Genomic DNA, 12,471 nt, shown 5'->3' on the forward strand with positions numbered 1-12,471 from the left:
TCTAAAGCTCACATTAATACGCTTTTCAACTGTCTATTTCGGCAGTTGTGCTATGTTAATGTGTAGGCATGTTCTAATTTTGCATGTAGCTCAGGGAGACTATTTCGTTGTTCAGACATTGTGCTTGCTCTTCAGGGGTAGTCAACCTTCATTTTGTGGTTATTTCCCTCCTTTTCTCTCTTCTCTCATTCATGTTTTGGGGAGCAAACCAATGAGCTGACGGTACTGGTGTCCCGAGGGGTGGTTGTGCTGTTGCAGGATACTGATGCGTAGCATAGACCTGTTCTTGAGCCTGATGTGTGTATTGAGCTGGAGGCTGGAACAGGTAGCTTAGAGCTGTGTGCTGGTACCCGATGCTATAAAGGTTCCCATATGCAGGTCTGCTGCTTTGGGTTGGCACTTTCAAATAACCTTAGTCACTTTTGCACTGAGAGAGAAGTTTAAAAAACACTACACCACCCCCCCCCCATCCCAAACCTCACACTAGAGTTAGTATCTCTTATGTTGCTTCTGGAAGGAAAAAATATGTAACTCCTTGAAGAATTTGGATGGTATGCTAGCCCTAGAATATCCTAGGGAACCCCCACAATGGTGAGTTTTAAGAAAAAAGTTTCTTATGTGATGTCAATATAATTCTGTGACATTTAAGGGCTTCTGAAAGCACAGGCATGTATAGTTGCATTGGGCCTTTTCAGTTGCTAGAAACTAAATGGTAATCAACAAGCCTTAATATTTGACATTGACTTGAAAATAGCTCCTCTAATCAGACTTCCACTGTACTAATGTTTTCAGTTATAATAATATTGAAGATTTCCACTGATTCAGTGTTTAGCTTCTTCAGCTAATTATTATGAGAGATGACAAAAATGGGCAACATGAGTTCATTTCCCAAGATCTTATGTTTGCACATTGGAAGAGGGTGCCAAGTTCTGTTTGTGCAGGAATTAGCTTGATGTAGTAGCAGGTCACTCTCTAGTTTTTAAAATATTGAATTTCTCTGTTTTTTTGTTAGTAGCCCCCTCCCTGTAGCATGAGGCTAATGGTGAGAAAGTAGTAGTGATGGTTCCAATGAGCAGCTGACAGGATCAAGCTCTGTATTCACTTGTGAGGTTTTTAAATTTCTTGTAAGCTGTGGTGGTGGTGTATGGCTTTGTTGTTTTAATGAAAATGCTTCTCCCTACATAAGTTACAGGAGAAAAGACCTTACTTTTTGGGATGGCTTGGAAAATGTTTTTTTGGACAGCTAAACTAAGAGTATTTATTTCTACAGTCTGCAAGATTATAAGTCGTCCCCCGTCCCCCGTCCCCCCCCCCTTTCCTACAGAAAAGCAGTTTGAGAATATTTGTTTCTAGGTGTAACTCTTGTCCATAGCATGTTGCGGTCCCACCTTAACACTTCTAAATAAGTCGCAGTGGAAAGTCACCTTTTTGATGTAAACTAGTTTAATGTCTCTGTGTGACTCTGCTTCATTAAAAGAGAGTTAATGCAGAGAATGTAAGGATAAAATTAGGGGCAAATCAACTAATATAATCTGTTTTTTCTTTTGAACTCATTTTTGTAGAAATCGGTATATGGATTTTTTGCAGTTTAACACTAATTTTCAAACAGTCCAAGAAAACTGTTTAAGGCGTTGTCTATAAACGTTTCAGCACTTCATCTGAATAGAAAAGCAAACAAAAGCTTGATTCTTTTGAAGTAGTCATGCTCTGAGATGGCATAGACCAGATCTCCAGATATTGTTGGGGAACATGTATAGACTTTTTATTCATAGAACAACACTTAAGAAAACGTTCTGATTTCAGTAGTGCCTCTTGATTTTCATGGTGAAGTTTCCTCCTGTAGTTTGTTGCTCAGAAAGGCTAACTAATTTTGAGTGCCCCGTATGTTTCCTTAGGTGGCTTTTTCAGAGCTGATGAGGTCCTGAGGCTCTCGTAGACTGACTGAGGCATGCTGAATGAATGAGCTCTTGGAAAAGAGTTCATGTTGTCCAGATCCTGTTTGTGCCTTCAAGAAAGACAATCATCTGAAAATCTGCCTGTTAAAATCTGGTTCCCTATAGCTACCCTGTGGGGTTAAGTCTATTGATCTGAGTGACTGAGCAGGGAATGACTGCCTCATTTCCCTCTCCATTTTATTTTTCTTTTGGGGTGTAACATGGCACAATGCAGTCTGTTGCGGATGCACATGAGAAAGATTATGATTTTATAGCCACTTTCATTACTAAATTTGTTATGGGAAATTAATTTAGAACTTAGACAATTGTGTTCCTGTTGATGGTGAAGCCTATGTTTGATTCCCCCCCACCCCCCCCTTAAAGAAAAACTAACAGGAATCTTGTCTAATGGCAAGATTTTATTTTATTTGCAGTGTTTCGTAAAACAAATTTCTTAGTAAAGAGCAGGCAGGATTTTTACATGATTGCTAATTTTAACCTCTAGTCACATGAAATTTTTTGGTTAGGGCGAATACGACTCATTGTTCTGATGCACTCCATACCAAGCATTTTGGTAGAGAAAGAGTATTTCTGTAATTAAGCTATTCTGTACAAAATATGATAATGTAGCTGGATATTTTGCTTTATTCTAAACCACTTTTGTTAGCTCTGTAGTCCTTCAACAGTACGTTAATTCTGTATGTATCCAACTTGGATAAAAAAACTGAAAAAATATGTTCTTTCATATTTGAAAAGGATGTATGTTTCTTGACTAATTTCTTTTTTAACAGGCATGGTCCTTGTGCGTAGTGAGAATGGGCAGTTGCTGATGATCCCTCAACAAGCCTTGGCACAGATGCAAGCACAGGCACATGCCCAGTCTCAGCCTCAAAATACTATGACTCCTCGTCCTGCTACACCTACCAGTGCTCCTCCAGTGCAGATATCAACAGTGCAGGTTAGTTCAGTAATTTGTAGTGTTAAAAACTGTAATATTTTTTCCCTGTGAAGAATACAGCAGGAAGTAAGGTATGATGTTAGTGATTTGAAGAAACCATTGATCAAACTGGTGCTATACAGGCTTTTCCACATGGCGTAGGCATTGCGTTTTGTTCCTAATTCTGTTACAGTTTGGCTGTTACTCATCAAAAATATTTTTACCTAGCTGAATGGCATTAAGTTTAAAACTGATATAAAGAAGACCATTCAAGACCATATATGGTTAACACGAGAACTCTTTTCCCCAAAGAATCATTATTCTTTATAAAACCAAAAGAAAAAAGTGGATATGTATACTGAGATCATCACAGTTGCATTAAGTTAAGACTAAAAATCCTTCTCACAGTTTTATAGTGGTCCAGATGCATTCCTTTGTATCTGTAATAATGGCAACTATCCAGAGACAAAATACCAGATAATGTAGATACTATTTAAATGTAGGAACTAATGTGTTTGTTTTTTTTTCCTCTTCCCCAGGCTCCAGGAACGCCTATTATTGCACGACAGGTGACACCAACTACTATTATCAAGCAAGTGTCTCAGGCTCAAACAACAGTGCAACCCACAACAACGCTACAGCGTCCTCCTGTTGTGCAAGTGAGTTTGTAGAAAAGAAATGTATACATGAGATATATCAGTTGTTAAGATTAGCTGAAAACCTGCTTGAGACTGTCAGAAACACAGGAAATGTGATTGCTAAGTGCCTGGAAGAAATATCTTCTGGATTATCCTTTCTAAAACATTTGCAGATCTCAATTTACTCTATATTTTGGATGTATATGTATAAATTTTAATATGCGTATTATTGTTACTTCATATTATACCTATATGCATGTATATTTAAACATACCCTGTTATTAATTTGTATAATCTCAGAACTGACTAAAATAAAATACCTTTATGCTTTCTGCCTCAAGAAAGTGACACCAGTTCCCTTCAGATTTGGAACTGTGATGTTATTCCTGTGATGGATCTGTAGTCCTCTGAATTCTGCAGCAAAATTTACAATTACAAAAAAGACTGCCCTGGTAGCCTTCTCTTCCACAAGCCTTCTTTCTCCCTCTTTCACGAGGCTCTGCTTTGGCCTATATACTTAGGGAGATTCTGATAACTCAAGGATAAATAGTGGTGTCTTAGTATGTGGGCTCTCTTCTAATAGCCTGGCCTGTATTAATGATAGGCTTTCTTGTAGATTTTTTTTTTTTTTTTTTGAGGGTTGATGGTGTGAGTTTAAAACACAGTGCAAAAGTGTGAAATTCTCCACATGGCTTCCAGGCAACAGTGATACAATATGATTGCTGTCGCCTAATCTGTTTCATTGTGCTTTCTTCATCCTTTGAGTAGGCAGGATTAGAGAGTTTTAATTTAAAACATGCAGGTTTTGCTATGCATCCAGTTAACCTTTTTCCCCTCAGAGAGCCTTTGCCTATGCCAGTGATCTTTCCAGATCTAAGAATTAATTTACCTAACTGAGTCTCCTTAATTTGCACTGCTGTTATACTGGACAAGAAGAATCATTCCATCTGCATATTTTTTGCTGTAATGAGCATACCGTGGACTTAATTTATCCTGATTTCAAAAAAATGAGACAAATTGAATCCTTGTCTCCTTTTCTGTCTCCCAAAATACCAATGAAAGTTAGCTTTGGCAGCACTGGAGTCTCTTTTCTTGTGCATCTTTATATAAAGAACAAGTTTACAAATGATTTGTTAAAATTCTGAGAGCTAGCTTTAGCTTGGTAAGAATTACTGTCTCTTTGATTGGGTTGTTGTTAGTAATTAGATTGTGTTGGGGAAGTCCATGAATGAACTGTGTATGTGAAAAGTTCTTGTTTACAATGTTGATTCTTTAAAGGTGGTATTCCTACTTTAAATTACCAACTTGTCTACAAAACTGGAGAAATGTTTTATCCCATTGTTTATCAAAAAGAGCTAGATAAGACCTGAGCTTTTGTGTCTGTTGTGCCTTTTTAGAAATTCCTCCCTCTGAAAGTGGCATTTAAGGGAACAGGCAAAAAAACCCTATTGCATTCACAGAAATTTAGTACTCATTTTAATTGTGTTTTGAAACCATAGTGTATGAGGTTATGTTTATGGTATTATTTTGCCATTTTTTTCGGTAACCCAAAAGCGTGTGATTCTTAATCAACTTTTAGGATTTCAGTTTTGAATGTGTAGTGTTTTGTGCCATCTGGTGGCTCTTTCTTTCCACTGCAACAGTAGTAACTTCTTTTTATAGTAGCTGTGAAAGGTGTTCTACTGTCCTGTGGCTCAGTTTCTGTTTGATGGTTCAGGAAAACAGGTTTTGGTACATTCCAAGTAAAATAATCTTATGTTTGTATTCTCTGCAGCCTCAGATTGTTCTGGGTGGTACTGCACAAACAACTACGTTGGGGACAGCAACAGCTGTACAAACTGGAACTCCTCAGAGAACAGTGCAAGGAACAACGGCAACCTCCACTGCTGCCACAGTAAGATACTGAGTGCATTTAGAACCTTTTTTTTGTTCATTCACATATACATGTGTGCATGTACGTACATACACGTTCATAAACACGTATCGGAGTGAGAGTAGTAAAGATGCAGTTCTGTGAATTATAGGTAAACTTTTAATAGAACCATATAATTTATAAAGTGTGAACACAGTTCGCTTGAATTTTGGCAGCTGTCGACATATTAATTTTGATTTCTGTAACAGTTTTAAAGCACTCCTTTTTTTAAAGCATACTAGCTGTATCTTATAGAAAAGTGAATTGTTCAGCACTGCAGAGTAGGATCAGTATGAGAAGGGATAAAAAGCTGGCACTGACTCATTCAAGATGCATGTTTCCAGGACTGCAAAACAGGGAGAATCTGTGCCCTATGCTATGTACTGGGAAGGAGGAGCTTTGCTATTTGTTGTCCTGCTAAAATGCATATTTTCCCATAGCAATGTGCCATTCTTAAAATACTTGGTGTTTTCTAACTTCATTAAGAATCGTAATTTATTAAATTTTGATAACAATGTACAATACATATGTATATATGAAGCAAAATAATAATTTCCATCTGATTGTGTCTTAAGCAGTGAGGGACGTGAATCTATAAATAATGTTACATAGTGATGAACTAGAGAAGGACTATATTTTTCAGAGTATACGCTCAGATCATGTATTAAAAAGAGTTTATCTTCCCTTTTCTGTTTCCTTTCTACCCTTCCTCCTGCTGTAACAGGAAACTATGGAAAATGTGAAGAAATGCAAAAACTTTCTGTCCACATTAATAAAACTGGCATCATCTGGAAAACAGTCTTCAGAGACTGCAGCTAACGTGAAAGAATTGGTACAGAACCTGCTGGTAAGAAAAGTTCATTAAAAGCTGTAAGAAACAGTATCTGGACAAATGTAGACTCAAAAGTGAGGGTTTGGGGGGGGTTGAGAGGAAGGAGATTATAAAATCTGAGATAAATCAAATTGAAACTTTGCTTCTTATGAATTAAAATACATGCATAAATTTTCCTTTAAACTTGTAAATGAGACATTAGTACTCATATTCATGCATGAGAATGTGAGTTAAATTGAAGTGAGAGTAATGTAAATGGTGACTCTTCAAATTCTACATTTTTTATTGATAAAACAGTGAATAAAAATATGAATTATGTACTTGAGGGAAGACACTACAGCTAGTGCAATAGCTGAGTGTAGGAAATCACAATTTTTTGCAAAAAGAAGTAATATTATCTGAAGCTAATGTAAAAGCTTGACATACTTAGTATTTATAGAATGAGTACTAGTATTGCTTAGCCTAGTTGTTAGCAACCTTTAAGTTAAGGTAGAGCTGTGTATTCCAGTTGTTATCACGTGATAACCAGTGGTTGTCCCAAGACCAAAATTCAAAGTGTATCTTCCCATAAGGGATAAACATTTAGTTTTGTGAGAGACATCTGCCTTTTGAGCATATGGTGGGCACAACTTTTAGTTATTTGAAATGGAGGAACTATAGTACCTTTGGAAAAGAGAACACCAGAGATGGGGCTGCCTGGCTGTTCTGAGCAATTGATAGTTGACTGATTGCAGGTCACATGAAGTATTCCTGTAGGTTCCACCTGGCCCTTTAATCTATAGATAGGACATTCCTGTAATGGTGAGAACAACTGAAGATGTTTCTTAAAATTGACTGAAAGACAGGATGAAGAAAAGAGAAGATGGCACTGTAGGTCTTAGTAGTTGAAATTTGTAGTAAAATTAGATACTACCATAAAGCTATTGACAACTAAACAGTGATGGATGATAAACCCACTTATTTTCAATAAATTGTTAAGTCTTAAATTTTTTTTTGGTGTTGAGTATGTGTAAAAGTTAATTTCTACAAGTTCATTCATTTGGATTTTCTGTTTTGAAGGATGGAAAAATCGAAGCAGAAGACTTTACCAGTAGGCTGTACAGAGAACTTAATTCTTCACCTCAACCTTACCTTGTGCCTTTCCTGAAGGTAACTTGTGTTTGCTAGTCCTTACATATTTCTGTGCTTATATATCAGCAGCAATGAAAACAAGCACATCTTTTACCAGTATAGATGGAATTCCAAAATGGTGTAAATGGAAATTTTAAATGGTGCCTGGTTGGACTTTTGCTCCCTTAAAAAATATTTCTGCCTCTTGGTTCCAAGAGTTTGCTGGTATGAATCATTGTCACAGTCAATAATGTAATTTCTACCATAGTGTCACATCATAGCTCTTTTGAGAAATCTGAAAAGTTTTCTTTCTATGACTTACAAGCAGTTTCTTTCCATAGCACCAAACCTATGAATTGATTTATTGTCCTCTTTTTAGTCTTGGAAAGAAAACAAAGGATTGAATGATACAGAAAACTGTACCTCCTGGACAAACTCATACTCTTTTGCCTGTGCTGTATACCTGTTTGTGTGGATAAACAGGAAATGTATCACGTCTCAATAATAAATCCCATTTGTCATAAATTTTATAGTAATTGGACAGATCTCAAAATAATGTTTATTCCAAAACATTTACCATCTGAAAATTGGAAAAAATACAACAGCACTGTATGGTAAGAGTATAAGTCTCCTTGACTAATATATGAATAAGGGATGTTCAGCCTTGAGCTGTTCATGAGGACAAAAATTGTTACCACAAGAAAACTACTAATGTAAAAATCTGGTAAAAAACTGTGGTCTCTGAGCTATTCTGAAATCTTCACTGGCGTTCCAGTAGGTCTTTTAAGCCATCACATGCTATAGCTTGGTATATACGTAGGAATACAACTGAGGAAGGCAGCATGGGTTTGGATTGTTAAATACATACCAGGGGTTTCACATAGGCTTGCATAGTCTAGATGCCCATGATACCAAGCTTCCACACCTAAAGGTACTGTCACTCTGTCTAGCTTTAAATATGAAGTAGCATGGTATTCCTGTGAGCATGGCTGTCATGTTTTTTCAGGTGCACTTAGGACTGATACAATGGACTGAAATGAAATGCATTGCTTTTTACAATTAATATTTTCTTGTGTGATCTAGGATTAAAATACTCAAGCAAATTCTTTTCTCTCCTCTTTTCAGAGGAGTTTACCTGCCTTGAGACAGTTAACACCAGATTCAGCAGCTTTCATTCAACAAAGTCAACAGCAGCAGCCAACAACACAAGCAACGATAGCAACGATTCCATCTGCAGCGGTGCTTCTAAGCTCCTCTGTTCAGCGCACAGCAGGGAAGGCAACTGCAACTGTAACGAGTACTCTCCAACAACCTGTAATCAGCCTAACTCAGCCTACACAAGTTGGTGTTAGTAAACAAGGGCAGTCTACACCACTGGTATGTAAGCTGAAGTGCATCATCTGTTATTGCACAGGGGGTTTTTTTGATAATAGTAACTTTTCTTCTTAAACTGGTGGTTAAGCTCAATCAGAGATCTTTGACCTCTTTAGAGAAACTAGCTACTAAGAAAAATAAGTCTAATTTAAAATCCATTTTTCCTTAAAGTACTATATTATTTACTCTTTCAGCATGGAATATTGGCAGATTGTCTCAATCACTGCATATCCATGAGAGTGCAGTGTTCTTGGAGGATCTTTCGTTTCATAAGTCTAACAACAGATTACCCCAAAAGAGGAGAAAGACTAACTTTCTCAGGCCTTGGACGTAAACCAAAGAAGAGCAGTATAATGTGCAGCACCTTTTTTCCTCTTCTCATAGCAAAGCAGTGTCTGAGTGCAAGCTTTTTCTAGGATGTGTATTAATTAAAATACATTATTAAATTACTAGGGGTTTTTTGCTACTTAGTACTTCAGCATTCCCTGTAGAATGTTCATCGTTCATCTAAGCTGCTCTGTCCATAAATTTTCATATAAAATGGAGAGATCTCTTCTGTCAATCCACAAATATTTTTCATTTACCTTGAGAGAAAAACTAGTGATTATATTGGTCTTACTGCCTTTATAACCTAGGTATTATAGAAAGAGGTTAGGAACCTAGGGAAGGAATAAAAACTGAACATTGACTAATTAGTGCTGGATTTACAAGAAAATAGCTTGGCCTTTAACTAAAATAAGTATATAAAATAGTGGCAAGAGGAGCAAAAGAAAGACTTGTCGAGTTACAGAAATGAAGCTTGCAAAACAGGCAGAGTTGGTAGATTTCTTTATACTAGTTTGAAAGTAAGTTTCTGAAAACTAGTTGAGGCCAGAAGACAAGTTTGCATAAATGGCTTTGGTAGCATTGCCACGCAACCCTACTTTTATGAGTTAATGTTCAGAAGCAGTATAGCTACAGTTGCCTGAGACTCAGTCTAACCTAACAATCCAATAGTACAAAGCTGCAAGGCTGTAGCTTATGCTGATTCTGGATGAAAACAGCATATGTAGAATCAGCTGGATTATCTTTATCATGTCTCTACTATTTTTAATTCTAGAGTTTGTTCAGGCAGATCCAGTTTGTCTCTGTATCTCTAAAGTAGAAGCCTTATGTAGAAAGTTTTAACTGGCCCTTTGTGATTATAGATGTTTGTTGGGTTTTTGTTGTTTTTTTTTTTTCTTTTTTAATAGAAATAGGTTACTGATTTATTTTCTGTATCGCAGAAAGTGGAATATTAGTTTTTCCTGTAAGGTATAATTTATCTAAAGAAACTTTTAAATACCTTAACATGTGCTGAACAGATGTGTTATGATCACAACTTACAAGTTGATTGTTAGGGTTTGTTCTTCCCACCTGATTCTTAGCCTTAGTTATTTCTTGGATTGTTTAGAGTTGTTTTTTTGTTATTATTTTCAGGTTATCCAACAGTCTCAAAAAGCAGGGGCATTGATAAGGCCTCCACAGGTAACGTTGACACAGACACCAATGGTAGCATTGCGGCAACCACATAGTCGTATTATGCTCACTACTCCTCAAATTCAACTGAATCAACTTCAGACAGGTAAGAGGTCAAGATACTTGGTATATGCCATATTTGATAGCGTTAACTGGAGTCTGGTTTATGAATGTCAGTTCTTAAGTGCCCTCTAGCTGTATGATGGCTGTTGTACTATTGCTAAAATCTTCAGTGCATGGTGCCATAGTGGCTGGGGATACACATATGTCAGGGCAGCGTTTACAGTCAGAGAAACTGTTTGGGTACTGGAATTGTGTGGAAAGTCCTGTTTTAGATGGGTGAAATGCTGACAGAAACTACTGAAGTAAAGTTTTTGCACCAGACCTATTGCCATTACTACCCATGACTGGCTTGTAAATCTGAACTGTGATACAAATTTGATGGAGTACAAATCTTGTCTTTCTTCTTGCAGTACCTGTGGTAAAACCAGCAGTATTACCTGGAAACAAAGCTATTGCCACTGTTTCGACACAAGTAGCCGCTGCTCAGAAGAATAAACTGAAGGAACCTGGGGGAGGCTCTTTTAGGTGAGGAACTGTATACTTATTTGCTGCCTGGGCAGCCTGCTGAACTCAGTGGGAATCTGTCTACATACTGCAGTGGTGCTGAATCAGGCTGGGTAAACTTGCAAGAACTAGAGGTGGATTTTCTGTGGGCAGACTATTATTAAAGACTAACAAACAGCTGTGGACCTAGTTGTGCCAGACTGGTTTCAGCATTTAGCTGGCACTAAGGGTAATTACCAAACCTCACAAACAAACAGAATTCATTCCTTCATTCTTCTCAACTCTGTTCAGGTTATTCAGATGTACAGCCTATCTTACAGTGATGAGTGGAGTTTATTATTGTTTTGTGGTAGTGCTGTGTCTGGTCTCTTGTTTCTCAAGGCGTTGAAGCATCACATAAGAAAGGATCTTGGGAAAATGGTTAGGAAGTACAAAACTGCGAAAATACTTTTAGTGCTCTTTGGAATCAAATTATGTTAGTTTCATTTTATCATATAATAAAAGCAAATAAAATGCAAAAATGAAATAAAGTATTCAGGTTTACTGTGGAATTCGTTATATGCAGCTGTGATATTGTAGCAGTGTGTGCAGATAAGCACTAAATGTTATGATTATAATGAGTTTTCCTTTCTTAAGGGATGATGATGACATTAATGATGTTGCATCAATGGCTGGAGTCAACCTGTCAGAAGAAAGTGCTCGGATATTGGCAACAAACTCTGAGCTAGTGGGCACATTAACAAGGTCCTGTAAAGACGAAACCTTTCTTTTCCCGGCACCTTTACAAAGAAGGATATTAGAAATAGGTATGTTGATTTTTCTTGAACTTTAATAAACAAATTTCACCAGTCTTGGGTTTAATTGAAGACATTTTCCATAGAAATCGTTTTGAATGGTGTAAAGTTGACAGAGTTGTTACCTTTTGTATATTCTGATGCTTGTCGGCAAGCATTCAGCTTATGAAGGTAGAATAGTGTTAAGGGACTGATAAGGCGTAACAAAAATAATTACATTTGTTTTTTAAAAAATAAATCCAGAAACACTTTTATCATATTTACTTACTAGTTTAGAATTGATGGTGGAACAAAAAGCATTCTTCAATAATTTCTTATACTGTAGTATGCAGCATTTATTAATAAATTTTAAGTGTCCTTGTTTCGGGCTGGGATAGAGTTAATTTTCTTTCTAGTAGCTGGTATAGTGTTATGTTTTGGATTTGATGTGGAAATAATGTTTGTAAGACACTGATAAAATGTTTTCAGTTGTTGCTGGGTGGTGTTTATGCTAGGTCAGGGATTTTTCAGCTTCTCATGCTCAGCCAGCAAGAAGGCTGGAGGGGCACAAGAAGTTGGGAGGGGACACAGCCAGGACAGCTGACCCAAACTGGTGAAAGGAATATTCCATACCATGTGATGTCATGCCCAGTATATAAACTGGGGGGTGTTGGCCAGGGCAGGGTGGATCGCTGCTTGGGAACTAACTAGGTGTCAGCCGGCGAGGGGTGAGCAATTGCATTGTGTGTCACTTGTTTTGTATATTCCAATTCTTTTGTTTTTATTATTGTCATTTTATTATTATTATCATTATTACTCTCTTCCTTTCTGTCCTATAAAACTGTCTTTATCTCAACCCACAAGTTTTAGGAATCCTCCCCCCCCTGCCCCCCCCCC

General features: G+C 37.1%; 1 protein-coding gene across 1 annotated transcript in view; it reads left to right on the forward strand.

Annotated features, from left to right (window-relative positions):
• The window catches only part of TAF4 (TAF4 RNA polymerase II, TATA box binding protein (TBP)-associated factor, 135kDa), a 40,428-nt gene that overhangs the window by 18,847 nt on the left and 9,110 nt on the right, over positions 1-12,471 (forward strand). The window contains exons 3-11 of the mRNA XM_010569564.1: positions 2,726-2,892; positions 3,411-3,530; positions 5,284-5,403; positions 6,146-6,268; positions 7,313-7,402; positions 8,489-8,740; positions 10,196-10,340; positions 10,708-10,822; positions 11,438-11,607. Of these exons, the coding sequence (XP_010567866.1) occupies positions 2,726-2,892; positions 3,411-3,530; positions 5,284-5,403; positions 6,146-6,268; positions 7,313-7,402; positions 8,489-8,740; positions 10,196-10,340; positions 10,708-10,822; positions 11,438-11,607 (1,302 nt within the window). The remainder of the gene's footprint in view (positions 1-2,725; positions 2,893-3,410; positions 3,531-5,283; positions 5,404-6,145; positions 6,269-7,312; positions 7,403-8,488; positions 8,741-10,195; positions 10,341-10,707; positions 10,823-11,437; positions 11,608-12,471) is intronic.

This window comes from Haliaeetus leucocephalus, unplaced genomic scaffold (genome assembly GCF_000737465.1).
Source record: "Haliaeetus leucocephalus isolate CR32 unplaced genomic scaffold, Haliaeetus_leucocephalus-4.0 Scaffold273, whole genome shotgun sequence".
Classification (NCBI taxonomy): Eukaryota; Metazoa; Chordata; class Aves; order Accipitriformes; family Accipitridae; genus Haliaeetus; species Haliaeetus leucocephalus.